A 25353-nucleotide genomic window follows, 5' to 3' on the forward strand; every position below is an offset into this window, starting at 1 on the left:
TATGGGGGTTCCAGGGTGCTATTTTGAGATAATGTCATAGGAACAAAGTCGTGTGTGTTTGTTTTTTTTTAATTACAAAATATGAAAATCCCATTCAGTTAACTGTGCATTATCCAAGTGTCAAAACACAGAGGTTTGTACAGTACCTCCTCGCTTAACATTGTAGTTATGTTCCTGAAAAATGCTACTTTAAGCGAAACGATGTTAAGCGAATCCAATTTCCCCATAAGAATTAATGTAAAGGGGAGGGAGGGGGTTAGGTTCCAGGGAAATTATTTTTATATATATATATATATACACACACACACACACAGTATAAGTTTTAAACAAACAACTTAATACTGTACACAGCAATGATGATTGTGAAGCTTGGTTGAGGCGGTGAAGTCAGAGGGTGGAAGAGGGTGGGCTATTTCCCAGGGAATGCCTTACTGCTAAATGATGAACTAGCACTCGGCTGAGTCTTCAAGGGTTAACACATTGTTGTTAATGTAGCCTCACACTCTACAAGGCAGCACAAATGGAGGGGAGACAGAATGGCAGAGAGACAGAGACACACACACCATGTGTGTGAGAGAGAAATGTGCATTGCCCCTTTAAGTACCCTGACCCCCAGTCTAAGTACATTGCCCTCTTAAGAAGATCAGCAAGTTGAGACAGCAGCTGCTGCCAGCAAGCTCCTTCTGTCCTGAGCCCTGTCGTGTGTCTCGTCCCCCTCCCCGCCCGCTCTATGGAAATGGGGTAAAGGAGCGGAGGAGGAGGGGGACACCCTGACATCAGCACCCCTCTTCCCCAGCCCTTGCACAGCAAGCAGGAGGCTCCCGGGAGCAGCTCCAAAGCAGAGGGTGGGAGCAGCATACGTCAGTGGGGGGAGGGACACCTGAACTGCCAGGCAATTGATAGCTTGCTGGGCGGCTGCCCTACAGGGAACTTAGAGGAGTGGGGGCGCTGCTGATCCATCCTGGTTCCAAGCCCCCACCAGCTAGCTCCAATGGACTGCTCTTTCTGCAAGCAGTGGACAAAGCAGGCGGCTGCCAAACAACGTTATAAGGGAGCATTGCGCAACTTTAAACAAGCATGTTCTCTAATTGATCAGCAACGTAACAATGAAACAACGTTAACTGGGATGACTTTAAGTGAGGAATTACTGTATTTATAGATGCTTTTTGTACTCCGTGAGTAAAGAAATGCTCCTGTGATTAAATAAAGAGAGGTTTTGCCTTTAATTTAAATTCTATAGGCTATTTGTCCTGGCTGAGATTTTTATAAGTGCTCAGCATTGGCCTAATTTTGCTCCCATTGAAGTCTGTGGTAAAACTCCCTTTGATTTCAGTGGATCCAAGTTAGGCCATGCTAAGCGCTTTTGAAAATTCCACCCCTTGGCTAGTGTCTTGACCTGAAGAGATGGGGGGGAAAATAAGTTATTTTGTTTAAAAGTGTAAAGTACTACATGTGTGTTTATGGTCGGATCCGTAGCTAATGCAAATCAGTGTGTCCACTGGCTTCAGTTGGAGCTATGGCTGATTTACACCAGCGAGGGTTCTGGCCTCTAATGTTTGAATGCTCTTTTTAGTTTAGTACACAAAGAAAGCATTTGTCAACACGGTAGTTCTAGCACATAGGTGAGGAACCCCCTGTGATCCTGAGCTATACTAACAGAGGATCCTGTGGCACCTTTAAGACTAACAGAAGTATTGGGAGCAAGATTCTTACCCACGAAAGCTTATGCTCCCAATGCTTCTGTTAGTCTTAAAGGTGCCACAGGACCCTCTGTTGCTTTTTACAGATTCAGATTAACACGGCTACCCCTCTGATACTTGAGCTATACTAGATTGCCTGGTTAGCTGCCACAGTGTTAAATAATTCTCTGCTTATGGCTTTCCTTGATGAGGAGAATGTTACACTTTTTAACATTGCCCTAATTACTGTGCCTGCCCCTACTACCACTCTAGTCAAGGAGTTCAGTTAGCCTGATTTGGTGAAGGTGCCCATCATCATGGGTGAGGGGGGTTTATAAGAGTGGAGGGAAGAAGAACTCTTGTTGGGCTAGGTTCAGTAGCTCTTTTGTCTACTGTGCGGTTTTAGCAAGCTGTCTTCCTGCTAGCAGAGGGTTCTTGACGTCCTGCGAGGCAGAACTGCAGGAGCTGATGAAGCAGATCGATATCATGGTGGCTCATAAGAAGTCTGAATGGGAAGGGCAGACCCAGGCTCTGGAGACCTGCTTGGAGATCCGAGATCACGAGCTTTCCTCTGTCAAGACTCTGTTGGCTGAGAAACACAAGGAGGTACAGCCCCAGGCTCACTCTATCTAACATTCAGTGATATTCCTGTGCACGTTGTCCTTCAATATAGAATATACAGAGCCAGCACAAATTTTCATAACGTTCTTTGTCTCTGCACAAAAATGTATCCCCGTCAATCACTGTTTTGTCAGTAGGGTGACCAGATGTCCTGATTTTATAGGGACAGTCCTGATTTTTGGGTCTTTTTCTTATATAGGCTCCTATTATCCCCTGTCCCAATTTTTCATACTTGTCGTCTGGTCACCCTATTTGTCAGAAGCATCTTGTTTTTTGTTGCTGTTTTATTGATTAAAGCTCAGAAATTAAGTGGTGAAAACTTCAATGAAAAAATGTAAATGTGTAACATGTCAGGTCCTGTTAACCAGGGGAAGCAGGGACCTGCTTCACAACTGCAGACTGCCTGTCACTGGCAAAGGAATGAGTTGTCTAACTCCCAGTGTTATTTAATGGAAACTGGATGCCTAACTCCCTGTTTGATGAAACCAGCCTGGACTCCCAAAGCCCTTGGTGAGATCCCAGAAACACTTGCTCTGGTCACAGAAGTCAAAAGCAGACTGAATATTTCCAATCACAAGGGTAGTGACAGGTTTGAGAAAGCTAGTTGCTAAACTGCATCAAGTGATGATCCAATGTTTCCAAACTGATTTGTTTTTGAGGGCTGAGGCATTGGCTTTGTGGGGTTTCAAAAATATATGTAACAAATTCCCGTGTCAGTACTATACAGATAGATCAAGTAGCAAAGCTTCTGTGGTTTGTGTTTATAATGATATTAAACTTAACTCATTTTACAAGGAGCAATGTTGCACCTTCTCTTGAGTGCTAGGAGATCAAGAGGACTGTGGTGGGCTATGGGACTCTCTCTGACCTTTAGCTGTACTTCATTTATTTTAAAATATTTTAAAAATCTTCCCTCCCATTGTACAGCTTCTTTGTCCTGTTTGTTCCTTGTCAGCACATTGCCCTCCCCATAAGTAGCATGTTAGCTGCACTCCAGGGATGTGGGGAAGGCATTCAAGTTTTAACACTTTGGGACTGGAATTTGCACCTTCATCACAAAACTTGTTGGTGACTGAGTATATAAATTGTGTTTTGAGTGCCTTTGTCACCGTGGAACTGCAAGTATTTCTAGGGTTCCTAAACTACATGTAAGTATGTACATAACTACTAGTAGATCTGTGTATAATCTAGGTTAACAAGACAATGAGCAGGAGAAAAAAGAGATTCAGGTAGCTTATATTGGTAACATGCTGGGAATTTAGTTTTTAATGCCCTACCCTCTTCTCCAGATATTAATGATTGACAGGGTACGTATTAGGATTAGCATGTCCAGAATGCAGTTGTTTTGTATCAGGCCACTAGTATTCACAACCAGTTTGAATGAAGTTTCTTTGTATGGGTCATGATCACACTTTTACCATTTATATTTCACTGAAAACTTTTGAGAGATTCCCTATCACCAGAGACAAACTATACATTTCTTAGGCTGAGATGTGTTTGTAAAATATATATGTATATATAATTTATTTCATTGCCCAAATCTTTGTTCCTTTTCAGACATACAATTAGACGGGTCTCTGCCCTGGAGTTCTGGGAAGGGGAAAGGATGTGAGGAAGAAAGAAAATGAGTTTAAAGGCTTTTTTTTTTTAATAAGGAGGAATAATCTCCCATTCACCTGTTTCGAAGCCTATTTTCTTTTATTCCTCTCTTCTCCCCTCCCCGCATATAGAATTTGAAGAATTTCTTCTCACTCCCTGCAGATGAATCAGCAGAGGTAGCTATCTTTGTTGCTGACAAATAGCTTGAAATGAAATTAATCTGATCAAAGTGCCCCTCCCCACACCCCCAGTCACCTTTTGGCATAACTGAGTTTGGCAAATTTCAGCCCAAAAGATGCAAATTTCAGAAAACTGATTGGCTGAAAACAAGGGGTTGAAATGGAAGCAATTCTGCAAATTTAGGTCCCAATCCGGCAAAGAGTTAAGCCCACACTTAAACTGATGTGTGGTGAGTAACCCCATTGAAACCAGTAGGACAATAGCATTTCTGGGGGCAGGACCTTATCTGTAACAGTTGCTACTACTTATACTATAATGTGTGTTTATGTATGTAATATATACTATGAAATTAAAATATGGAAATCCTTCAATTTCCTCATCTACTGGCGAGACAGCCAGCTGTGTTGGAGTCTGCTGCTTCTGTGCTGATAGTCACTGTGTTGTGTTTTAACTCTTTCTTTAGGTCGGTAGGTTGCGCCAGCAGTTAGAACACACGGAGCAAGACAAACAAGGCATGGCTGTAGAGTATGAACAGCAGCTGAAGAAGTTTCAAGAAGAGGTGAGTGTTTCAAGTTTCAAGATGAGATGAGATTTGGTGTTGAAACACCAGTCTATGCCTTGTGGTCTGACAGATTAAATGTTTCATTTCCTCACTGTCCTTTGACTGCTGTGATTTTCTTAATCCTCCCTTCCCCACTTAGGTGCCAAAACAAGAGGATTGATTAGCAACAGAATAATATTTTACATTTATGTAGCACTCTTCATCTCATTCCAAAGGATCTTAGTGCTTAACAAATTACTGTGGAAGTGGAAATACTTGCTGTAAACCAGAGGTGGGCAAACTACGGCCTGCGAGCCACATCTGGCCGGCGGGACCCTCCTGCCCGGCCCTTGAGCTCCTGGCCAGGGAGGCTAACCCCCGTCCCCTCCCCTGCTGTCCCCCTCCCCCGCAGCCTCAGCTTGCTCTGCTGCCGGTGCAATGCTCTGGGTGGCTGGGCAGCGAGCTCCTGGGGCAGCACAGCTGCAGAGCCCGGCCTGACCCGGTGCTCTGTGCTGCGCAGTGGCGACGGCATGGCTGGCTCCAGCCGGGCCAGCCACCAGTGCTCCAGGCAGCGCGGTAAGGGAGCGGGGGGTTGGATAGAGGGCAGGGGAGTTCGGGGGTGCTGGTCAGGGGGTGGGGATGTGGATAGGGGTTGGGGCGGTCAGAGGGTGGGGAACAGGGGGGTTGAATGGGGGCAGGGGTCCCGGGGGGCAGTCAGGAATGAGGGGGAGCGGGGTTGGGGGCGAGGGGCAGGCATTCCGGGGACAGTCAGGAAGGAGAGGGCGGTTTGGATGGGGGAGTGGGGGCAGTCAGGGGCAGGAGTTCCCGGGGCAGTCAGGGAACAGGGAGAAGGGGTGGTTGGATGGGGCAGGGATTCCAGGGGGGCAGTCGGAATGGGGAGCTTGGATGGGGCAGGGATTCCAAGGGGGCAGTTGGAACGGGGAGCTTGGATGGGGCAGGGATTCCAAGGGGGCAGTTGGAACGGGGAGCTTGGATGGGGCAGGGATTCCGGGGGGGCAGTCGGAACGGGGAGCTTGGATGGGGTAGGGGTCCTGGGGGGGGGCAGTCGGAACGGGGAGCTTGGATGGGGCAGGGATCCCGGGGGGCAGTCGGAACGGGGAGGTTGGGTGGGGCAGGGATCTCGGGGGGTGGTGGGGGTGGTGGCTGGGCCACATCCCCCTTCCCTAACTGGCCCTCCATACAATTTCCGAAACCCGATGAGTCCCTCAGGCCAAAAAGTTTGCCCGTCCCTGCTGTAAACTGAAGTCAGGTCCACACTGTAAAGTTAAGTTGACCCACCTATGTTGCATAGGAGTGTAGAAAAATCCACACCCCTGAGCAGCATAGTTAAACTGACCTAACCCCTGCCATGGACAGTGATAGGCTGACGGAAGAATTCTTCCATCCCCCTAACTATTGCCTTTTGGCGAGGTGGATTAACTATGGCGATGGGAGAATCCCTCCCATCATTGTAGTGAGTGGCTACACTGAAGCACTATAGCCGCGCAGCTGTAGCGTTTCAAGTGTAGACTAGTCCTTATTGTGGCTACTTTCAGGTGTGTTAAAAAGCTGCAGAAGTTTACGGCCAAGGTTTCCTGTCTTCTCTCATCCCAGCAACCCCTATGCTTGTGCTTACGTTGCTATGTATGCAAGCAGTTGCTCTCCCAGCATAGTATGACATTTAAAGAATGCACAGCACTGCAGCTGGCTTTTTTCATGTGAAATAAACATGAGATGATGACTTTTTCTACAGCAGATATATACCTCCCTCCAAAAGTAGAGTCATGGTGGCCGGGAGAGAAAGTGACAGTCATCCACCATGTGGTATACTGACTCCACCAGTGCATGGGCATGTGTTGGGATTTGAATTGGGTCAAGGTACCAACCTCCTCCTGAAAATTGCTATGGAGTCCATGTCATGTCCCTGTAGATCAGAAATACTCTGTGTTTTACGGTCTCCTACAAAATCTCTGTATCTCCTTATCTTTATCCTGCCGCCCATTATGGTAGTCTGTGAGCACTTGCCATGTAAAATGGGTTCAATTTGGTAGTGACAGAAGATCATTATTCTGGTGGCTTTTCAGAGGCTAGTGTGAAGTCAGTTGATTTCGGTCCTTTTACCAGTGGATGGGTGTCCACATTCCAGAGACCAGCATGCCCGTTGATATTCTTGTTGATATCTCAGAGGAAATTCTAGCTGTTGAATCAGCATAGATCCTGACCCTCCAGGCCAGGGCTGAAGGAGACTGGCAGAGTGCGTGGGGGGCAGGTGTGTGTGTGTATGGAGTTTTATACTGGTTCTGCCTGTATTCTTGTTCTTTGAAGATGACTTCATTCTCCCAGGCATGTTAATATCACTAAATTTACTTGACAAAGACCTTTTAAAAAGAGTTCCACACTCTTCATTTCACAAAGGATGTCCTGCCCACTGTAATGCAACAGATGCTGAGATTTTCTGCAGGTGGGCTGACAGCATTTCATGTAAGTGCCTTAGTGATTACTTCTGTTTCCATTGGCTTGTCAGTAGTGTGGAGCTAAATGCCAGGAGAGGGTAGCAGTGCATTGACCTCTTATCTCTGGAGGATTGGGCTCAATTCCTGCTTACCGTAGGTCATAAGTATAATCTCAATTTAGTGTGCAGAAGACATCTATCCTCATTTAAAACCCCCTTACATTTCAACATGATGAACAGTCTTTGTTCAGGAAATGTCCCCACTGGAATAATAGAGATGCTGCTAGGCCAGACTGAAGTGTGTTAGGAGATCTGTCTTAAAGCTCAGGATTGGAATCACAACTGTGTTGTAGTCAAGACTGAGGAGCATTAGTATTGAACTCAAAAAGGGATAATGTGGTGGGGGTTAGAACTGGAGGCTGAGGAATCCTGGGGTCTAATCCCCGAACTGCTTGCTTTGTGTCTGTAGGAAAGCCTCACAACCTCTCCCATACCCCAAGTCACCCATCATTATAAATGGGATAGTTGATATTATATATTCTATAAATCACAGGGATGTTGCAAGGCTAAATCAATATTTATAAAGCTCCGGCTCCCACTCAGCAAAGCGCATAAGTATGTGCTTAATTTTAAACGTGTGTGTAAGTCCATCCCTGTTCAGCAAAGCATTTAGGCACATGTTTAAGCACTTTGCTGAATCAGGAAATCTTCTTCTGAAAGGAAGCATGGCTTTGTGGGTAAAGCACAGGACTGGGAATCATGAGATTTAAGTTCGCTTCCTGGCTCTGTTCACGTGTTTCTTTTATAACAATGGGCAAGTCACGAACTCACTCTGTGCCTCATTTTATCCATCTGTAAAATGGAGATATTTCCCCAAGTCACAGGATGTTAAGAGTTTTATTTCGTCAGTGTTTGTAAAGAAATTAGATAATCAGGTGGCAAATGCTCTGTTTAAGTTCAAAATATTTGATCAAAGGTGCTATTTAAATGCAAAGTATTTATTATTCAAGTTTTTAAATAAAATTAGAATTCTAGTAATAGATGTGGGTGATATTCTTTCTTAACTTTCTCCAGTCAGTGGGGAAATTTATGACCTAGCTAAGTAACCAATATGACAAGATGAGTGGCTATTGTATCGCATTCACTGGGATTTCATGAATGTCTTTCACCCACATCCTTGATACGTTTGTAGTCAAGCCTCGCAGCGTTCTGTTTCTCTTTGGGTGCTGTCACTCCATGTTTCTGTAACCCATATCTGCTCAGCAAGGTGCTCTGTCAGAAGTTTATGAGCCGGTACAACCTTGGCTGACAGAGCTGGGTATTGGGTACTTTAGCTCAGGCAGTAATGGCACCTGCCTTAAGTCCATAGGACCCAGGTTCAGTTCCTGCTGATGATGATCCACCCAGCAGGGCACCACCGTGGCACAGTCCAGCATATTTTGATACATTATGGAGTACATATAGTACTTCTTGTTTATTATACAGCTAGAAATCTTCTGCCAGCCAGATGGTCTTGGTTTGAGGGAGTGTATCTATAAAATGACTTTGTCCCTTCCTTCAGAATGCTTCATTAATTTAATGCACTGTGACCTTGGCCAGCATTATCAAAAATTGCACTGGTTTCCTTGCAGCTAGGCAGGCTGAAGAGAAGCTATGAGAAGCTGCAGAAGAAACAACTGAAAGAAGCTAGGGAGGGTCCCAAGTGCCAAGGGGATGACCGGTCCGAAGTGAGCAGATTGACTAAGAAGATAGAGGTCTGTGGATAATAGCAGCTATGGCCATGGTTCATACAAATCAAACTGACCGTTTCACGTTCAGTAGCAACTCTGAATGTTTAATAGGCAAGTGGACTGTGCGTGCAAATACTTAGTCCACTCACCCCTGCATTCACTGTTCTTGTGGGACAAAGGCCGTTTCTGAACTGCTCCTGTCATGATGCTGCCCAAATTGATTGGGATCCCATGTGAGTTCATGAACATTGTGTCCACCAAGATTTTATAAAGGAGCGGGGCAAGCTGTCACAGGTGTGTGTGTGGGGAGTAGGGGAGAACTATTTGAAAATGTAAAAAGAAACATATGGTTACAAGTAAACATATTTGTACTGCACCTAGGACAATGGTGCCCAATCTTTGTTGAGGCTTGCTGCTATTTTAATACAGTTAATAAATGATATTATTATCATGGATTAAATCAAAGGTGAGTGGATGTTTTAAGGACAAGACCGTATGTAAAGGTAGAAAATTCAAGTGCGTTGAATTTTGCCACAGGGTTTGGAGGAAATTCTCTGCATGAGTGTTTTCTAAGTCCAGCTTGTCTTTTAATCTTACTACCATGATGAGACCAGCCACATTCTCTCATCTTTGATAGCACCACTCAGAACTTGGTAACGAATCTCCCCAGAACACCTCTATGAGGCAGTGTCTGATTTCTGAGTTAAGAATTATTGTTACTTCACTCAGCAATAAAAAAAACCTTACACTATGCTGTGGCATTGCTCTCTTCAAGTTAAAACCTTAATGTCAATTACTGCTACTTACAGATGTTGAGTGCGGATTCATGACCAGCTTTACAGATTTGCCGTCATAGCATTAACAATTCTACTTCCCTATAACTTTACAAGAAAAGGCTGCTACTGAACTCACTAAGTTTGCAAGTATGCATTAAATGCCCGGCTAATGGTTTCCCTACTGTGGAGGAAGGCCCCCAAGTGTCTAGTGGGGGGGACAGGGAACATTAGTGAGAGTTGGGAGGGGATGATCTTGACAACCAAATGGGTGGTAAACTCCAGGTCATCCCAATTGTCCTTGCAGGAGTTCCGTCAGAAATCTCTAGACTGGGAGAAGCAGCGGTTGCTTTACCAGCAGCAAGTGGCGTCACTGGAGGCCCAGAGGAAGGCTTTGGCTGAGCAGTCTGAGCTCATTCAGGTACAATTAATCTGTGCTGAAAGTTGTTTGCAGTGACGAACTAATGAAATCCCTCAAGTGTGAATCCACTTCAGATCGCAACTGAAATGAATTTATCAGTCCTAATGGAGTGAACTCATCTATACAGTACAAGCCGTGAAAGATCTGAAGTCTGTTAATGGAGGCTGGCTGAACCTTCCCAATGGCTTCCGTACACTCAATCCCACTCATAAATATTAGCAGGGGGAAGATAGTAAGATGATGGTTTCTGGGAGTGGTGGGAGATTACAGGACATGACTCTTTAAAATAACTTTTCTGACATGTCATGTTCAAAGCTATGTACCTGCCAGTCCTCAGCTGTGTAACTGCAGCTATACAGAAGTTGCTCTTTGAAAATAGTCTTGTCATACAAAAGGCACTTGCCACACGGTAGCAAAGTAACAGCAGTTTCTAGCTCTGTTTTTGAGGCTCTTAAAACAGGAGCAGAATGGTGCTGTTGTTCCTGAAAGGTTAATGCATTCTCTGAGCTAGTGCTGCTGCAGTAGTCTGATGAGCTGACCCAGACCCCAGCTTACACTGACACAATCACAGCAAATGCTGATAAGAAGCTCTTGTTGGGAGCTTTGCACTGAATTGCTGCTGAGTGGAAGCTCTGGCAAGGAGGAATTTTGAAGTTTGCATTGACAGGATTGGAGCTGGCACTGATGGTGCTTTGTGAGGGGCCAACACTAGCCGATCCACAAATGCCGAGTGGGCCTTTGAGCAGAAGGTCTCACCGCTGCTGTCTTTGTCCTTGATATTTTAGTCTTCTGAGGAGAGACGTGTCCTTGGAGCACTGGCCAGTGTGTTAGATCACAGTGTAGCAGAAAAACGGGGCATTTAGGTTGAAATTTCTAAAGCAGTCTCAGGGACTTAGGCTCATGTTTGCCATTAAAGGTGATGGAAGATGTGTTCCTAAATCCTCACGACTGCTTTGGAAATCTCAACCTAAAAAAATAAAACCTGTCACAAACACATCCTCACAGCATTTTCTATTTGTTTGTTTTTTTCTGACATGGGGTTGGATGAGATCTGCAGACCCACGCACACTCTTGCCCCTACCCAACCCAACCCATTAGTCAGCAGTGCCATTTTTCCAGCTAAGGACTACTGGATTCCCTTTTGTCACTCTAACTGCATAGGTTACTCTGGAGTAGACCTTGGTTTTCTCTTGCCCAGTGAGGAGTGCCTTCCCTCCACCCCTGCCAGCCTAATAAACTAAAGGCCAGCAACCAAAACTGGGTCTCCTACGTGGCACCATAGGACATTATGGCTAGGCCTTTCCTTTGTGGGTCTTAACTTTTACCTTCAGGGTTTCCCTTATTGCAGAAACTGTCCATGAATTCAGCCAATCTGGCATGTTGGTTTCTTGGGCCATCATGGCCCAAAAACATCATTGCTCCTTGTGATCCAGGTTTGTGTGTTGATTGCCAGGGGAATGACAACATTGTGTATATTGGGCACTACATTAAAAAGGTGTTCAGAAAGTAAATATGATGTGGCTTATTTGTTAAATTACATCTTCAAATAATCTTCAAATAATAGGGAAGGTATTGTTTCCCAGTGAGACATTAATATAACTATGCTATTCCTTTTCTTTCTCTAATTTACATTTAAAACAATAAAACCTTCAAATCTCAAGAAAGTGAGGGTTCTAGCTTCTAGTACCAGAGAATCACTGCATGAAACAGAACACGACTGGCTGTTCCCATCACTCCAGTTTCTAATTTCTATTTGATTCCTTTTCCATCTGTCAGGAGTTGCTCCCTGTCTCCATGTGGTATTACCAGATTCGCCTGGCTTTCTAGCTCCTATATGGCTTTCCAAAGCTGCTTCCACTTTGTCCTCTGGCTAGATCTAACCCCTGGGTTGATGGACAGGGAAATTAGGCTGCTTTACTGTTTGTTCAATCTGTTGGGCAGTGTGGGTTGTCTGCTTTAGAGATTCTCTTTCCTTAGATGCCCTCAGAACCTCTTTTGGAATCATAAGGATCCTGTCAATTCCTTTCTTCTCCCCACCTCAAAGCCTGCACCTATGTACAGTCCTGAGGCAGCGCCTCCTGTTGTTCCCTGAGGGGCAGCGCTGCTTTCAGAGAAAATGGCCTGTTGCATTGAGAAGTATTAGTGTGGAGCCTTCATGAAGCTTCAAATCTGTTTATTTCACCTCTCTTTATATGTAATTTAGCTTTAACACAGCAACATCCTCTGTCAGCAGACTCAGCTCACCAATCGGAAGCAGGTGCTGGAATCTGTGCAACTGGCCAGCCAATCGGAAATCCAGCATTTAACCAGCAAGCTGGAGCGAGCCAATGATACCATCTGTGCCAATGAGCTGGAGGTGGAGAGGCTTAACATGAGAGTGGATGACTTGACTGGAGCCAGTCAGAAGATTCTGGAGGATCACCAAAGAGTCCAAGAAGAGCTGGGGCATTCTAAGAAAATGCTTGAGGTTTGTGAGAAGTAGCAGTGAGAGCTGTCCATGGAGGATGTTGGGGGTAGTTCAATGCATTCCCTTACCATCTCGAGCTGAGATTATCACCTGGGAGGTACAGTCACCCTAGAGATTCTCCCACCCTTCCATCCATGCCTTTGTGTCAGGCTCCAAGCTGGCCACGAGGCCAGCTTTGTACCCATGTGGCATTGTGATCCCATTACCTATCTAACACTGAGGGCTTCTTTTGGCATCTGAAAATTCATCTCCAGACCAGCTATACTAACTGATTCTGTCCATCCCTGCGACAGTCACTTCCATTTCCGTTCTTGTAGGTATTACAGGAGGAGAAGTTGGAGCTGAGAGTCACTCTGCAGTCCCAGGAGGATTTCATTAAGAGCTCAAAGATGCATCAGGAGCAGTTACAGAAGGAGCTGGCCAGCATAACTGAAACCCTGCACAGCAAGGAGCTCCTTATCAGGTCTGATCCTTGACATCTAAACATGGTTGGCCATTACCCCACTAAATAATGTAGATCTGTGACCTTGAGTCGCTCTCTGGGGCTGTGGAGCCCTTTCCGTATGCTTGGAGTCTGAGCTCATGGCTGTTGTTGTATGCGGTAGGGGGACACTGTAAGGTAAGGGTGCCCGTTCTTCATTTCATTCGCCGCATGTGTTAATCGTATTTGCTTTAAAAGCAATCACCATCTGAACAGTAAAGTAGTATTGTAAATACAGAGGGATTCAGCCTTGCCTCTTTGGTAGGTTTCCTGAGTCAGTGCGTTGTGTTTGATTCCCTTTCTGTGCATTTCAGGTGAATAGTGGAGAGAGAAATCATCCTTTGGCCACTAAACGTGCTCATTGAAGTCAGTGAAAAGGTCCCATTAACTTTAAGGGCATAGGATCAAGGTTTCAGCAAGGTGATAATGATTGTGGCAAAGGCATCAGCACCTTTCTGCCTTGATACTGGTGGAGAGAGACACTGAAGTATACACGGAGACCTAGCAGCTATGCCTTTCCCTGCAGCAGGGATTACTGAGCATCTGCCAGTGGGATTGAAATTGCTGAGTTGTGTTGGTTTTTTACTAATTTGGTGGCGGCCTGTCATAATCTGACTGAATTCAAACATGGGCCTGTCATCAGGATGAGACACTTGCGGCATCCAGAATGTCCACAGATGCCACATTATAGCATTACATTTTGGTGGATTTTGTAGAGCTAGAGTAGAGACAAGATGGGTGAGGTAGTGTCTTTTATTGGACCGCCTTCTGTTGTCAGAGAATAGAAAATATCACAGTTCTTATAGCAACACACATAGGGGTGAGGTGTGTCAAGAGACTAAGGCCTTCTGGGATGGTCCTGTGTTTGTGTATAGGTCACTGGAAGAACACCTGCATGAGAAACAGCTGTCACAAGAGTTCCCAGAGCTGGAGCACGTTCTCCTGCAGTTGGATCTTGCACAGAAGAATGAAAAGAACCTACAGTCAGAGGTGGCTCGTCTTGAGGGCAGGTAGAGGACAACTTCAAAATCCAGTAGCACACAGACAATATGGCACGTATAATGTCCTATTCACCAGTGCTGTTAACCACAGTAGAATCGTCCAAACCACTAGTATTTTAAGAGTCCACAGAAATCCGAGTCTAAAATCTTAGCACAGTGGGATGTTAGAGTTGGTTGGTTTGTTTGTTTTTTAAATATACCTTTTAGGCTTTTAAAAATATTTTCTTTAGTCTGCTTAAACATGTCATTTTCCTTTGTAATGGAGAGGGAAATCTTTGTTAAACTATACAGACAGCTGCTGGGAGCTACATCTCATCTTTCCTGTTCTTAGTAAAAACTGTGATGGGATTTCTCCACTGATGGATCTGTAGAGATAATCCCAGGTTTACAAGTGAAGTTGGTAACTTCCCTTGGGGTAAGGAAAAGAGAAATGGCTGTGTCTAATCAGAAAAGATTGCAGCAGTCTTGGTCTGTAAAAATGACTTTGGTAGAGAGGATAGATGTGTGAATGCCGGTTTCTTGAGACCACCTGCATTGTGGCTCATAGGGGTGTTTTTAAATTGTGATTTTTTTTGTTTCTGCCCCCAGCCTAGGAGCCGTAAATGCCAGGTGTATACAGCTGAGCAAGGAGCAGATGGAGAAGTGCAAAGAGCTGCGGGTGATGGAAGAACACCACTGCCAGGCCAAGGCTGAGATTAAAAAGGTCAGACCCCTGTCTTTTGGAGGAGGGGGAGCGAGGCTTGAGGACTAGGTAGCACAGCTGCCCACAACCCCTCTCAGTGTGCTCTATTAGCAAAGCTAAGAAAGGGATGAAAGAACAAAGTGTGTTGTGGGGGAAATAGTTGCCCCCATAATGAAGGGGTGGGAGAGAACTGAGGATTCCACATGCAACTGACCCTTACGTCTCTCTTTTTTTTTTTTTTTTTTTTAAACCTTGAGTGGAAGAGAGTAGGCTTGGTCTGTGCTTTTAAAAGTGGCAGTGGATGGCTGACGGAAATTAGCAAGGGAAGGGCCTTACTGAAATAGCAGTTCTTCGAGTGATTGCTCACGTGCATTCCAATAGGTGTGCACGCACTGAGTGCACGATCATCAGAAGGTTTTTCCCCTAGTGGTACCCGTCGGGTTGGCTGTGGAGACCCCTGGAATGGCGCCTTCATGGGGATGTCTATAGGTCCCTGCCAATCCACCACCTGCTCAGTTCCTTCTTACCGCCATTTACAGTTGCATTCGCAAGTGGCTACCTAGTGGTTCCCATTTCTTATTTGTAAATAGTTAACTGAAAGCTGTATAGTATCAGGGGGTAGCCGTGTTAGTCTGTATCTACAAAAACAACAAGGAGTCTGGTGGCACCTTAAAGACTAACAGATTTATTTGGGCATAAGCTTTCGTGGGTAAAAACCTCACTTCTTCAGATGCATAGAGTGAAAGTTACAGATGCAGGCATTATATACAGACACATGGAGAGCAGGGAGTTACTTCGCAAGTGGAGAACCAGTGTTGACAGGGTGAATTCAATCAGGGTGGATGTAGTCCAGATGCCGAGGTGTCAATTCCAGGAGAGGAAAAGCTGCTTCTGTAATGAGCCAGCCACTCCCAGTCCCTATTCAAGCCCAGATTAATGGTGTTAAATTTGCAAATGAATTTTAGTTCTGCTGTTTCTCTTTAAAGTCTGTTTCTGAAGTTTTTTTGTTAAATGATAGTGACTTTTAAATCTGTAATAGAATGACCAGGGAGATTGAAGTGTTCACTTACTGGCTTATGTATGTTACCATTCCTGATGTCCGATTTGTGTCCATTTATTCTTTTGCGGAGGGACTGTCCGGTTTGGCCAATGTACATGGCAGAGGGGCATTGCTGGCACATGATTGCATCTGTAACTTTCACTCTATGCATCTGAAGAAGTGAGGTTTTTACCCACAAAAGCTTATGCCCAAATAAATCCCTTAGTCTTTAAGGTGCCACTAGACTCCTTGTTGTTTTGATAGCTGTATAGTAGTTTATAGTTAGTTAAGATTACTTTGAGGGACTCTCCCCCACCCTAGTTTTCCCCAAGCACTGGGGCATGCCTCGGTCGCAGGAGTTTAAGCTGTGCGAGAGGTGTGCAAAACCTATGCCCAGAGGCGATCCGCATGCTGCTTGTCTTAAGTGCCTAGGAGAAGGTCATCAGACAGACAAGTGCCCAATTTGCAGGAGCTTTAGACCCAGGACTAAGAAAGAGTGGAACTATTGTTGAAAGCTCCTCCTGATGGAGTCGGCCCTCTGACCTCAGCCAGTACTGGAAACGGCACTGGCATCATTGGTGCACAGCACCCCGGCCTCGGTGCAGGATGCCCCAGCACCAAGGAAGGAGCATTGGCATCGCTCCCTGGCTCATAAGGCCAGATCTAGCAGGCAGCACCGCTTACAGTCCCCAGTACCACATAAGAAAAAGAAGGTGGACGGGGTCATTCCCCCGTTAAGAAGCTGCGAGGGGATTCCAGCGGGGTGGCGTCCCACGGCAGGACACCCACAGCTTGGTCCTCAAGACCCAGCATCGTTGACTGCAGCCCCAACTGGAGGTCTGTCAAATCCGATGCATGTGGACTCCCCGACTCCCCTCCACGCCAAATACCTGTGAGGCAGCATGGGACCTTATTGCATGACGGCGCAGTCCCTGGCCCCGCAGATGTGAACTCTGGCACCGCTGCAGATGCCGGCCCAAGTTAAGGCACTGTCAGCAGCACTGACGATGGCACCGTCTGCAGCATCTATGACGGTGCCACATATGGCACCATCTCCGGCACCCTTCACGGCAGCGATGGCAGCACTGCCCCCTGTTCGTCATCACGGCAAGCCCACGATGTTACAGCGCCACTCCCTGGCACCATCAGGCTCCTCTCCCACTCCCCCGTGGTCGGGTTCAGAATACTCTTCTGAGTTGGAGGCTGAGTTTTCTGTCTCCTGACACAGCTGGTATTGCTCGCGGTCCCGGCACCACAGAGTTGTGGACTCGTCAGCACCGGCGGTATCCTTGCTACCTCAGTGGCAGGGCCCAGTACAATGGCCCTTTTGGACTCCTTGGGCCTATCGTCAGGGCTCTAGGGCCGCATCAGTGGTGTCCGCACACTGTGCCTCCCCCCCCACACTTCCCCCAGCAACTTTGATGTCTCGCCACACCTCCAGGGCTCCAGAGGACCCCGCACAAGACAAGGACTCTGGGCCGTCGCACTTAGGCGCGGCACCCGAACCAGCGCCACCAGTTGTACTGGAGCCACCTCCCGTCATGGGGGGAGCAACACACCTGACCCAGCTTCCAGGGAGCCAGAAGGGCAGGAAAACCTGGTCCCACGGGCCTCCTCCTCCTCCTTGCTGGACGAGGCGGTGGCAGGCATCACCACCACTCTGCCAGCAATGGACACCAGGGGATACCAGGACCTTCTTAGGAGGGTGACTCTAAACCTCCAGGTGGAGGAAATCACGGAGGAGTTGGACCCAATGGTGGACATCCTTGCCCCAGAGGATCCATCTAGGTTGGTCTTGCCCCTGATAAGAACGATCCAGAACGCTACTAGGGTGCTCTGGCAGACTCCGATCTCAATACCACCCACCGCTAAAGGGTTGGTGAGATGCTATTTTGTGCCACCGAAAGGGTATGAATACCTTTTCACCCACCCCAACCTGGAGACTCTAGTGGTTGATGCGGCAAACCATAAGGAGCGACGGGCAGCCAGGTCCCGCTCCAAAGTCACAGGATGCTAAGAAGCTGGACCTTTTCGGCTGAAAGGTCTACTCAACTGGGGGGCTCCAGCTTCGAGTGGCCAACCAGCAAGCAGGACTCAGCTGCTATGCTTTCAATTCCTGGGGCACATTAGCAAAGTTTCAGGAGTTGCTCCCGGCTGACTCGCGCAAGGAGTTTAATGTGCTTCTCGAAGAGGGCAGGGTGGTCTCAAGATCCTCCCTCCAGCTGCGTTAGATGTGGCAGACTTGGTGGCTCGGACTATGGCCTCTGCCATTACAATGAAACGCAGCGCGTGGCTGCAGGTGTCTGGGATACCACAGGAGGTCCAGAACATGATCCAGGACCTGCCCTTTGACTGTGCAGACTTGTTTGCCCAAAATACGGACTCTTGCTTGCACAGTCTTAAGAGCTTGTGGGTGACTCTAAAGTCTTTGGGGATCCACACCCCCTGCATCCCAAAGACATCCATTTAAGCCTAAGCCCCTGTCCCGCTTCTATTCTGGGCCCCCAAGGCGAGATTCGTGCAAGAGATTGGGCAGGAATAATAGGAGGTTCCCGTCCCAGTCCTCCTCAGGCCAAGGCCAGGGTTCTTCCAAACAGCTCCTCTGGCCCGAAGCCAAACTTATGAAGATGTGCTCGAGGACGGAGCACCAACACCAAGCTTGGATCCTTATCCCCTCTTTGTGAATTGACTGTCCCACTTCTACTGTGCTTGGTCCCAGGTCACGTCAGATTGCTGGGTCCTGAGCACGGTGGATATGGGATATTCTGTTCCCTACCACCCCCCCTTCTCTTTCCCTCTTCAGGGACCCTTCTTATGAACAACTCCTGCAGGAGGTGCAATCACTCCTCGCTCTAGGGGCAATAGAGGCGGTTCCTCAGGAGTTTGGGGCAAGGGCTTCTACTTCCGCTATTTCCTCGTCCCAAAGGCCAAGGGTGGGCTCCAGCCTATCCTGGATCTGCGAGACCTCAACACATTCATAAGGAAAGTGAAGTGTCATATGGTCTCTCTGGCCTCCATCATTCCTTCCCGGGGAACTGGTATGCCGCCCTCGACTTGAAAGATGCATACTTTCATATCTCCATTATCCCGGCCCACAGACAGTTTCTTCGCTTTGTGGTCAGTGGCTAGCACTACAGTTCAGGGTGCTCCCATTTGGGCTTTCGGCGGACCCCTGGGTATTCATGAAGTGTATGGCGGTCGTGGCAGCCTTCCTCCGCAAATGTCAGGTGCAAGTGTTCCTGTACCTGGATGACTGGCTCATCAAGGCCAAGTCGCAAGCATAGGCTGTGCAGCGTGTGTTTCTGGCTCGGGCCACATTCCGCAGGCTGGGCCTCATACTGAATGTGCCCAAATCCACACTGGCCCCGACGCAGAGAATAGAATTCATAGGAGCTCTCTTGGACTCCATGCAGGCCAGGGCGTTCCTGCCTGAGCTGCACTTTCAAGCACTCAGGGACATTATCAAAAACCTTCGCCAATTCCCCACAACGATGGCCAGAAATTGCATGAACTGTTGGGGCATATGGCGGCCTGCATGTATGTTGTCCAGCACACCAGGTTGCGCCTTCGGCCTCTCCAGGTGTGGTTGGCGCAGATGCACAGGCCCAGCAGGGACCCACTGGACAGAATAGTTACCCTCTCCCCTTGCATTCTCAAGTCTCTCTGCTGGTGGCTGCAGCCACAAGTGGTCTGTGCGGGAGTATCCTTTGCCAAACCCCAACCTACGCTATTGCTGGTCACGGACACCTCGACGCTTGGTTGTGGAGCGCACGCAATATCAGAACTCAAGGCCTATGGTTGCATGCAGAATTATCGCTGCACATCAATGTAAGGGAGCTGAGGGCGGTTCGTCTGGCATGCCAAGCGTTCCAGGCCCTCCTGCAGGGCACATGCAGGGCTGATGGACAACACAGCGATGTTCTATATAAACAAACAGGATGGTGCTCGCTCCTCTCCCCTGTGCCAGGAAGCCCTCGAGCTGTGGGATTTTTGCATCGCCCACTTGATGCACCTAGAGGCGTCTCACCAACAAGCTAGCCGATTGCCTCAGCTGCTCATTTCATGGTCACGAATGGTCCCTCAGGGCAGACATCGCGCTCTTGATTTTCCAGAGATGGGGCTTTCCCCATGTAGACCTGTTTGCGACGCAGAGCAACAGGTAGTGCTAGTGGTTCTGCTCGTTTCTGAACCACAGCCCAGGCTCCATCGCAGACACCTTTCACCTTTTCATGGACGAGTCACCTCTTGTACGCATTCCTGCCCTTCCCGCTTAGACACAAGTCCTCCTCAAGACTCACCGGGAGGGGGCTTCCTTGATCCTCATAGCGCCAGCGTGGCCCCGCCAGCACTGATTCACTATGCTGTTGAATCTCTCAGTGGACAGGCCACTTGCCCTTCCCGTGTGCCTGACCCTCATTACACAGGACCACGGCTATCTCCAACACCCCAACCTGGAGTCCCTCTATCTCACGGCGTGGAAACTCCATGGTTGAACCCACTTGAGCTTCAGTGTGCAGACCCAGTGAGGGATGTCCTGCTGGGAAGTAGGAAACCCTCCACTCGTGTCACGTACCTGGTCTCTGCAGGGGGCAGCCCTCTGCAGCAAGCACCAATTCCCCTTGTTTTGGACTAGCTACTATACCTCAAGCAGCAGGGGTTGGCAATATAATCTCTCAGGGTACACCTGACTGCCATTTTGGCCTTCTACCTGGGGGCAGCTGGTAGGTCAGCCTTCGGCAATTTCAGGTGAGCTGGTTTCTCAAGGGCTTGGACAGACTTTATCCCCAGGTGCAATGGCCTGTTCCCCAGTGGGACCTCAACCTGGTCCTGTCCGCGCTCATGAGGCCCCCTTTCGAGCCCATGGTAACCTGCCCTCTGTCCTGCCTTTCCTGGAAGGTTGCCTTTCTGGTGGCCATAACCTCGGCCAGAAGGGTCTCCGAGCTCAAAGCACTGACTTCCGAGCCTCCCTATACCATCTTTTATAAAGACAAGGTGCTGTTATGCCCTCATCCCGCATTTCTACCAAAGGTAGTCTCCCAGTTTCATGTGGACCAGGACATTTTTACCTCTGTTTTTCCCTAAGCCACATGCCAGTAACAGAGCAAATGCTCCATTCCCTGGATGTCAGGCGTGCCCTAGCATTCTACATTGAGCGCACAGAGCCATTTCGTACGTCACTATAGCTCTTTACTGCAATCGCAGAGAGAATGAAGGGCCTACCCATCTCGTCCCAGCGCATTTCATTGTGGATCACGACCTGTATCAGGACATGTGACAACCTGGCTAAGATTCTAGCCGCTCCGCTGACAGCCTACTCCACAAGAGCACAGACTTCATCTGCAGCATTCCTTGTGCAGGTCCCTATCCATGACATATGCAAGGCAGCAACGTGGTCTTCTATCCACATCTTCACGTCACCCTATGCCAGTACCCAACAGGCAAGGGACGATGCAGCCTTTGGCAGGGCAGTCCTGCATTCAGCGTCCAGGTAAACTCCGACCCCTCCCCCAGGGAATCTGCTTGGAAGTCACCTATTGGAATGCACATGAGCATTCACTCGAAGAATAAAAGACGGTTACCTACTTCTTGTAACTGTTGTTCTTCAAGATGTGTTGCTCATGTCCATTCCAAATCCCACCCGCCTCCCCTCTGTCGGAGTATTCCAGCAAGAAAGAACTGAACAGGCAGCGGGTCGGCAGGGATCTATATACACCGCCATGAAGGCGTCACTCCAGGGATCTCCACAGCTGACCCGACAGGTACCGCTAGGGGAAAAACCTTCTGACAATCGTGCACATGGTGCGCGCACACCTATTGGAATGGACATGAGCAATACATCTTGAAGAACAATAGTTATGAGAGGTAGGTAACTGTTTTTTCCATTATACTGTAGGTAGGAAAATGTGATATAGTTTTTTCCAGAAAGTAACACCCAGAGGACTGTGGCTGTTTTTTGTACATTAGTGCAAGGCTAACTGATGTATACCCTGTTCATATATGTGGGGTTGTAGATTCCTTCCTGAGAGGGTGTGTGTTTAGAGCGATTCTGACCCTGGTCATGACAGCAGATTTGCAAAAGTAGAAGAAATTGAGACAAGGAGGTGATCTCTAGCTGGCCCAGTGGTATAATGTGCTTCCCATTTCACTTCTCGAGATCTGGATCTGAACATGTTTTAGGGTTGTAAGTGTAATGAGTGAGTTTATATCAGTCTAGATATCTAGGCATGCAGCCATATGCTGGCACAGAAAACAGCAGCCGTCTGCAGTGAACATATCACCCTAGTGCTCTGCCCTTTGCACTGGCTCCCCATGGAATACAAAGCCCATATTCATGTTTCCCCTGCATGGGATTGGTCCTAGTAACCTGAGAGATTGCCTCCCCCTCCCCCGCAACTATGACCTTAACAGCAACATCCTGCTGGAATGGTGAAACAGTACGCCACTGGGGTTACGCTTGTCAATGTGACAAACAGAACTTTCCCAGGAGCAGGAGCTAGCCTACAGACCTTGTTCCCACCAAGAGATAAGGAATCGTCACCCCACCCCTTTTAGAACATACTGGAAACTTAATTTCTTCAATGTAGCTTTCCATCGCTAAGCTCTTCAGATATACAGACACCTCACCATAGACATGCCTATTTACTCACACACACAAACAGCTCCACAGGCTGGGGAAGAGGAAAGAGAAAGTGGTGGTCCTATTATTTCTATTTTTAAATACTTGGGAGGCCCTGAGGTACTATAGTGTTGAGTGCTATGTAGTATCTAGATAGACAGACTCTGTGGTGCTGTAGAAATAGGTTTATAGATTAGAGATGTAAAATACTAAACGGTTAACTGGTAAGCATTAGTCTTACCGGTTAACCGACCCTAACCATTAACCCCCAGCCCTGGGGCCGATTACACGACATAATTTTAATTGTTTAAACCGTTAACTTTTTTAATGGATATTTACATCCCTACTACAGATATGGCGCTTTATAGATAGGTTGAGATCTGCGGGCTGATTTTCAGAGAGTTTGTGTTCACAGTTGCTATCAATGAGGGATGTGGGTGTTCAGCCCTTTTGACGGGCTTCTGCTCTGCAGTGGATACTTAGTCACAACCCACTTCTTGCCCCAACGGATAGCTGGGGAAGCAGAAGACCACTAAAGGGATGAGAGAGCTTGTTATAAGTCAGGATTGAAATATGTTAACAGAAGAGTCCAAGAAAGCTTATGTACAGCTCTGCACTAGCCAGTGCTAAAATTACACATAACCCACGTGTCAGCACATCTGCTTTCTCACTGACTGTCCTTTAAAAATTCATGGGTGGTTCATGCATGTCTCTCTCCAGCTGAAGGAGCAGCTGTCTCAGGCTGAACAAACTCATAACAGTGAGCTAGAAGGGATGAAAAAGGAGATCTCCCAGCTGACGCAGGCACTCCACCAGCGTGACATTGCTATCGCCTCGGCCAGCGGGTCCACTTCTGACATGGAGCAACGAATGAGAATGGAGATTGAAAGAATAGAGAGGAAAGCTGTGGAGCACAGGGTAAAAATGACTGAAGGCTCTTTCTCTGTCTCTACGGCCCTTGGGGCCCTGAGGGTTGCAGCACTGGGTCCTGCATTTCAGCTAAGCTAATGCTTTCCTTCCCTCTTTTGTTTTTAGCCTTGGGATCCAGAGACTGGCATGATCAGAGCAAGGGACTGGAGAGCCTCCCAGGAAAGCTTTCTAACCCTGTTGTGTCCCCCGCAGCCTCGTGCTTTCCTGACCAAACCTGTTGCCATTACTTGTCTTTCCTGCTGAAAGGGGTGTGGAAAAGAATTTCTGAGCATGGTTTGAGTGAGGAGGATCCTGTTGTAGCTGCCTATGGAGCTCTGGCATTATCTAGGCTGTCAGCTGTGTGGAGGGAAAGGGGTAGAGAAGCTTTCCTTGAGCAAAGAGGAACTTTTGACAATCTTTACTTGATAAAGGTGAATCAACTCATTGTTCCATGTAGTACCAAAGTAGCAGCAGCTTTCAGCTCAGTTTAGAGATGCTTAAAACAAGAGCAGAATGGTGCTGCTGTCTCTGGAAAGTCAGTCTGTTTATTGAGGTAGATCTGACCTGAAAATCAACAGAGAATCCCACAAGAAGTGGAAATGTGGATGAGTTGCTAAGGAGAAGTACAAAAGAATATCACAAGCAAGGAGGGACAAAATCAGGCTAAAGCACAGAATGAGTTACACCTTGTAAGGGACTTAATAGGCAAGAAGAAGAGGTTCTTTAAATACATTAGGAGCAAAACAAAGATGAAGGAAACTAGGTCCTTTACTTAGAGGGGAAGGAGAGCTAAGAAGCAACATTAAGAAAGTTGAGTTGTTTAATGACTGTTTTGCTTCAGATACTCAACACGATTAATGTTAACAATGGGGAAGGAACACAAGCCAAAATAGGGAGAGAACAGGTTAAAGAATATTTAGATAAGGTAGATGTATTCAAGTTGGCAGGGCCTGATTAAATTCATTCTAGGGTACTTAAGGAGCTAGCTGAAGAATCTCAGAACAGTTAGAAATTATCTTTTGGGGACTCCTGAAGGACAGGTGAGGTCCCAGAGGACTGGAGAAGGGCAAACATAGTACCTATCTTTAAAAGAGGGAATAAAGAGGACGCAGGGAACTTCGATACCTTGCAAGATACTGGAACAAATTATTAAACAATCAGTTTGCAAACACCTGGAGGATAACAGGGTTATAAGGAATAGTCAGCATGGATTTGTCAAGAACAAATCATGCCAAACCAACCTAATTTCCTTCTTTGATAGGGTTACTAGCCTGGTGGATAGGGAGGAAGCAGTAGAAGTGATATCTCTTGATTTTCGTAAGGCTTTTGACACAATTTCACATGATATTTTCATAAGCAAACCAGGGAATTGTGGTCCAGATGAAATTACTATAAGGTGGAATAACTGGCTAGATGGTAATACTGCTGAAAAAGATCAGGGGATTATAGGGGAACACACACTGTATGAGTCAACAGTGTGATGCAGTTGCAAAAAAGGATAATGTCATTCTGGGGTGTATTAACAGGAGTGTCATAATGTAAGACATGGCAGGTAATTGTCCAACTCTGCTTGTATTGCTGAGGCCTCAGTTGGAGTAGTGTGCCCAAAACAGGGCACCAACCTTTAGGAAACATGTGGACAAATTGTTGCTCTCCTCTGAACTCTCTCCAAATGTGATAAAAGGTTTAGAAAATCTGGACTATGAGGAAAAGTCAACAAAACTGGGCATGTTTATTCTTGAGAAAAGAAGACTGAGCGGGACCTGATAACAGCCTTAATATATTAAGGGCTTTTATAAAGAGGATGGTGATTGATTGTTCTCCATGTCCTCTGAAGGTAGGATGAGAAGTAATAGGCTTAATCTGCAGCAAGGGAGATTTAGGTTAGATATTAGGAATAACTTTCTAACTATTAATTAAACTCTGGAATAGGCTTCCAAGGGAAGCTGTAGCATCCTCATTATTGGAGATTTTTAAGAACAGGCTGGACAAACACCTGGTCAAGGTTTAATTGGTCCTGCCTCCGTGCAGGGGGCTGGACGTGATGACTTTTCAAGGTCCCTTCCAGGCCTTCATTTCTATGATTCTGTGAATTCAATTTGAGATGTCTTACATTAATTCGACTTTGGCAATAAAATCCTATAAACCAATGTGAAAATAGG

The 25353-nt window shown here is 47.0% G+C and overlaps 1 protein-coding gene across 10 annotated transcripts in view; it reads left to right on the top strand.

Annotated features, from left to right (window-relative positions):
- The window catches only part of CEP63 (centrosomal protein 63), a 43587-nt gene that overhangs the window by 10616 nt on the left and 7618 nt on the right, over positions 1–25353 (top strand). For 4 of the 10 annotated variants that reach the window (XM_054039957.1, XM_054039956.1, XM_054039963.1 and 1 more), the window contains exons 3-11: positions 2105–2285; positions 4543–4638; positions 8704–8826; positions 9883–9996; positions 12227–12463; positions 12781–12926; positions 13820–13954; positions 14534–14648; positions 23003–23200. In XM_054039957.1, coding sequence (XP_053895932.1) covers positions 2105–2285; positions 4543–4638; positions 8704–8826; positions 9883–9996; positions 12227–12463; positions 12781–12926; positions 13820–13954; positions 14534–14648; positions 23003–23200 — 1345 coding nt within the window. Of the gene's footprint in view, positions 1–2085; positions 2286–4542; positions 4639–8703; positions 8827–9882; positions 9997–12226; positions 12464–12780; positions 12927–13819; positions 13955–14533; positions 14649–23002; positions 23201–25353 lie in introns of all 10 variants that reach the window. The other 6 variants (XM_054039960.1, XM_054039959.1, XM_054039958.1 and 3 more) reach the window with 5 other exon arrangements.

Source organism: Malaclemys terrapin, chromosome 9 (assembly GCF_027887155.1).
Source record: "Malaclemys terrapin pileata isolate rMalTer1 chromosome 9, rMalTer1.hap1, whole genome shotgun sequence".
NCBI lineage: Eukaryota > Metazoa > Chordata > Testudines > Emydidae > Malaclemys > Malaclemys terrapin.